General features: G+C 39.8%; 1 protein-coding gene across 1 annotated transcript in view; it reads right to left on the bottom strand.

Moving 5' to 3' along the window:
* The window catches only part of abcd1 (ATP-binding cassette, sub-family D (ALD), member 1), a gene marked incomplete at its 5' end in the record, with an annotated part of 41,897 nt that overhangs the window by 33,221 nt on the left and 3,676 nt on the right, over positions 1 to 5,000 (bottom strand). The window contains one exon of the mRNA XM_039800473.1: positions 1,307 to 1,497. Coding sequence (XP_039656407.1) covers positions 1,307 to 1,497 — 191 coding nt within the window. The remainder of the gene's footprint in view (positions 1 to 1,306; positions 1,498 to 5,000) is intronic.

Raw genomic sequence — 5,000 nt, 5'->3', positions numbered from 1 at the left:
TGGGTCCGGAGCTCAGCGACGGTGGCTCTGCTAAATAGTCTCAGGAAGGAACTGGTTCTGGTGGAACATTTGCACCAACAAAAGTAAACTCCACGTACAATACTAGATGAAGTTAACTGTTGACACGATAACGTGAGCTATTTAAATCAGCTGATACATGGTTAAACCTCATTGGCTCTTACCAGTGTATCTCTGTGTGGACTTCCTCCACAGCTATCCCACCAATCAGTCCCAAAACCTCCCAGTTAGAGAGGAAATGACCTAAACATTTTCTTTGTAAATCTTTACAATCATTCCCAGAAAGAACAAAGCAGGCCGGCCTTGTTGCACCGTCTAAATCTACTTAAAAACTTGATTTTGGGCTCGCTAGCTTGAAGTTTGTTGTCGTTTCCCGAAGCAAACAGAGTTTGAAAACGGCAACACACAGAGAGGGGAAGGTGAGGTGAGGTCTGGCAATTATCCTGGAAATGTCCTCCTGTTGATCCAGACCAAAACGCACCTAAAAATCAACATCAGCAACACTGGACATCCTGATAAAACTGTAATTATTATTTAAAGCTACCTGTGTCCATTGCCACGTTTCCACGTGGCCGGCTATTTTCATAAACGAACATTTCAACCTCTCCGTTTTCAAAAATAGATTTTTGATAACTCTGCAAACCCTTGGTGTTCTCTCAATGAGCTTCATGAGGTAGTCACCTGAAATGGTTTTACCTTCACAGGTGTGCTTTGTCAGGGTTAATTAGTGGAATTATTTCCCTTATTAATAAAAAAGCAAAGGGTGGCTACTTTGAAGAATCTAAAATATAAGACATGTTTTCAGTTATTTCACACTTTTATGTTAAGTACATAATTCCATATGTGTTCATTCATAGTTTTGATGCCTTCAGTGAGAATCTACAATGTAAATAGTCATGAAAATAAAAAGGAAACACATTGAATGAGAAGGTGTGTCCAAACTTTTGGCCTGTACTGTAGATGTGCCGTCAATGCTGCCAAGAGCACGCCAGACCTGTAGGTGGCGGTGTAACGAGAAGTTCAAGCCCACGTTAGCCAATCAGAATCCCCAAAAAAAGCAACAACAGCAACCAATCACTTCCTCTTTCTCTCTCTCTCGGCTGCCTGAACCTCCGTTTGTCTCAGTTTACGTGCAAACGAAGATCTCAAAAATCTCCACTCTGGCCGCAGTTTTTAGAAAGTCTTTGTGTAAACGAAGGGCCCAAACGAAGGGAAATGTCTCCGGTTGTAAATAAATAACCACGGACGTGTAAACAGGGTCTATGTTGGCACACTAGAGGGCGCTCACCTTGTGTCCACCGTAGAAGGCGATCTCCTCTGAGTTGGCGATGATGCGGGAGTGCATGTATCTCAGGTCTCCTTTCCTCTTCGCCTCCTCCGCCACCAGCTTCCCGAATCGCGGCGAGCAGGAGCGCAGGACTTTGGCGGTGAGCGCCACCACCAGGCCGGCGATGATGGACGGCCACGTGGTGTTCGCTCCTGCAGGGAGGAAGAGGACAGTCATCACTAGGGCTGTATACAATTTATCGTTTTGTATCGCCATTGCGATATTAGACTCTATCGACGCCGTGTCATTTCTGGGATTGTTCAGCTTGAAATTCCACCGGATGTCCCTCATTTTCGGCCGGATGTGCGTCCCCCTTCCTCTGTCTCTCTGTTGGGGTTCTAACCTCCGGCTGATTTGTGAGGACTATGGTTAACTGCTCCTCAGATCTCTGCAGGGTAAATCCAGACAGCTAGCTAGACTATCTGTCCAATCTGAGCTTTCTGTTGCACGACTAAAACTACTTTTGAACGTACACACGTTCCACCAAAACAAGTTCCTTCCAGAGGCTATTTAGCAGAGGCACCGTGGCTCCGTCCGGAGCTAAGATGACTGTGATTGGTTTAAAGAAATGCCAATAAACCAGAGTACGTTCTTCTCCCATCCCAGAATGCTGTGTGGACTAGCCAGACCCTCCTCCGCAGTGTTGTGGAGGAAGGTCTGTCAATGCGAGACTATCGCGATTTCAACAAAGACACTCAAAGACTTTTATTTGTCTTATTTGAAAGAAAATATCAGCAGAAAACTGCACTTTAAAATGTAACGGTCATTCTTTTTTTTAGTGCTGCCTTTAATATTCAATTCAATGTTCAATTTGTTCAATAAAAGAAAGTTGGAAGTGATTTCCTTTCGTTTGTTTTAAATTCAACAAGCAGTTTGTTTTTTATTTTAGCAGAATACTGAAAACTGCAGAACTGAGTTCACTTTAATATCCGTTTATGTATCGCAAGCAGGGCTTTAAATAGACGCCCGCCAACCTCTGGATTGGATAATACCTAACGAATACTGTTAGTATCATTGAGGGTTCTCTGTGTGCATTTGATTTGATTGGTCGTATTAGTGAACAATGTTATACTCTTATCTCTACGGTCTGTGAATAATTTAAATTAGGTCCTGTTTTGTCTTGTGTTGTGTTGAATGTTGTTATTTTTGTTATTATTTATGTTGTTTTTCTTTCAATGATGTATTGAATGTTGTTTTTTGGTGGTTATTTTATTTGTAGTTTATTTAAATAGGGACAGATACAAAAAAAAAACATAGATTATTACATAAATAACAATCCGATGCCTGTATCACAGTGTTTGTAGCCAAGGCTAATTCGCAACACCTGTCCCTAGGAGGGCTTTTAACAGTTCAAATAATAGAAGAAATCTAATTTTTACAATGAATACAATAAAATGTCCAAAAAACAGTTAACAGCAATAAAAATAAGTGTAGTAAATAAACACATTAACTCGGACTCACACAGATGCATACCTCACAAACACACAGCTATGTATTTCATATGGCATGATCACACTGCTGCTGCTGTAATAACCATGCTTTTACTAATTGTTTTTATTGTAATGATGCACGTCAATGTATTAGTTGCACAAGTTGTGTGTGGACTCCAGGAAGAATAGCTGTGGCTAAGGCCCCAGCTAATGGAGATCCCAATAAATCAAATCAAACCCCCCCAAATATGGGTAAAAAAATGTAACTTTTGTGGGTGACATTGTAAACTTATTAGCCAATTTGGCCGGTGATGAACGAAGCGAACAACGCTGCGTTTTGTGTGAACGGCAGGCTGCAGAAAAGAAGTCAGTGTTTCCAGATTGGTCCGTTTTTTGCCGTGAAATTTGGTTTGCGTTTGACTTGGAAAACTGGCAACAGTGCTCGTAGTACTAATCCTACATTTCCCATAAACACCATGTCCTGGCGTTTCATATTAGCGCTGGCTAATGGTTTCGATTACGAGCTATCCTGAAAGGGACAAGACAAGCGGTATGGCGAGAAAAACAAATCAGAGGAGCTGAAATTAAAGATAGTTAGGAAGAAAAAAAAAAATTTGGCTAGTAAATCTGATTGGCTGGTGAATTTAAAAATCTACTAGCCGTGTTGGCTGGTGATCAAAAAAGTTAATTTTAAGCCCTGATCGTAAGTAATGTTGTTATCGCAATATTTATCATATGGTGCAGCTTTAGTCATCACACTTATATCACTTTGTCTGCTGTACACCTGACTGTCTTATAGGCTGTATTAGCCCTCCTACACAATCTGGACTCTGGTCAGAACATCTACAGTACAGACACACAGACACACCTTCTCATTCAGTGGGTTTCTTTATTTTCATGACTATTTACATTGTAGATTCTCACTGAAGGCATCAAAACTATGAATGAACACATATGGAATTATGTACTTAACAAAAAAGTGTGAAATAACTGAAAACATGTCTTATATTTTAGATTCTTCAAAGTAGCCACACTTTGCTTTTTTTGATAACTCTGCAAACCCTTGGTGTTCTCTCAATGAGCTTCATGAGGTAGTCACCTGAAATGGTTTTACCTTCACAGGTGTGCTTTGTCAGGGTTCATTAGTGGAAGTTTTTCCCTTATTAATAAAAAAGCAAAGGGTGGCTACTTTGAAGAATCTAAAATATAAGACATGTTTTCAGTTATTTCACACTTTTTTTGTTAAGTACATAATTCCATATGTGTTCATTCATAGTTTTGATGCCTTCAGTGAGAATCTACAATGTAAATAGTAGTAAAGGAAACGCATTTGAATGAGAAGGTGTGTCCAAACTTTTGGCCTGTACTGTATATCTTATATCTTATTCCCTGTTATATATTGTTCTTAAAGTATATTATTTATTTCCTTGTTTGTCAAGCGATTGTATTCTTGTCTTCTCATAGTCCTAGCTAATATTTAACAAGAAGCTATTGCACTGTTCAATTCCTGCACTGTTCACTTTTGCAACGACCACTACTGCACCCACATTACCATAGAGCACCTTATCATGGTCATTGCATCACATGGTCAGTCCATACCAGACCTTTGGAATCACTTCATAGATTTTTATGTATGGGAGATATATGTGTATGTGTGTTTGTTGTGTTATGGTTGTCTAAGCCAGTGTTTCTCAAATGGGGGTACATGTCCCCCTAGGGGTTCTTTGGAGGACTGCGGGGCAAAATGTATTTCAGTTCCAAGGCTGTAGTTACTTCTACTGTCTTTATTTCTCCAAGTTTGTCGCTTTTTTCAAAGTTTTTGTCTCTGTTTTTGAAGTTTGTCATCCTTTTTTTGAAGGTTTTGTCGTTCGTTTTGGACTATTCTCGTCTGTCTTCCTGACTTTTCTCTACGGTCTCTTTTTCTTCTACTACGTTTTGGTCTCTTTTTTCAAAGTTCTTGTCCCTTGTGTCGTCCTAGTGTTGCCTTCCTTCTTTCTACTGTGTTTTTTTCTAAGTTTTTATGACTATTTTCGACCTATTCTTGCATTACTTCATTCTTTCTACCGTCTTTTTCCAAGTTTTTGTCTCCTTTTTGCCATCAGCATCTAAATGTTTTCCAGGTCCAAGGCTGTTGTTTAGTAAATCTATCGCTGACATCGCTGTATTCTTCCTCTTTATATAGACTTTTTGTTTTTCTACCATAAATTATTTGCACTGGTTAGGGG

The sequence above is a fragment of the Perca fluviatilis genome, chromosome 5, assembly GCF_010015445.1.
Source record: "Perca fluviatilis chromosome 5, GENO_Pfluv_1.0, whole genome shotgun sequence".
Lineage (NCBI taxonomy): Eukaryota > Metazoa > Chordata > Actinopteri > Perciformes > Percidae > Perca > Perca fluviatilis.
Note: the sequence above shows the minus strand (reverse complement) of the source record. Positions and strands in the feature narration are given on the sequence as shown.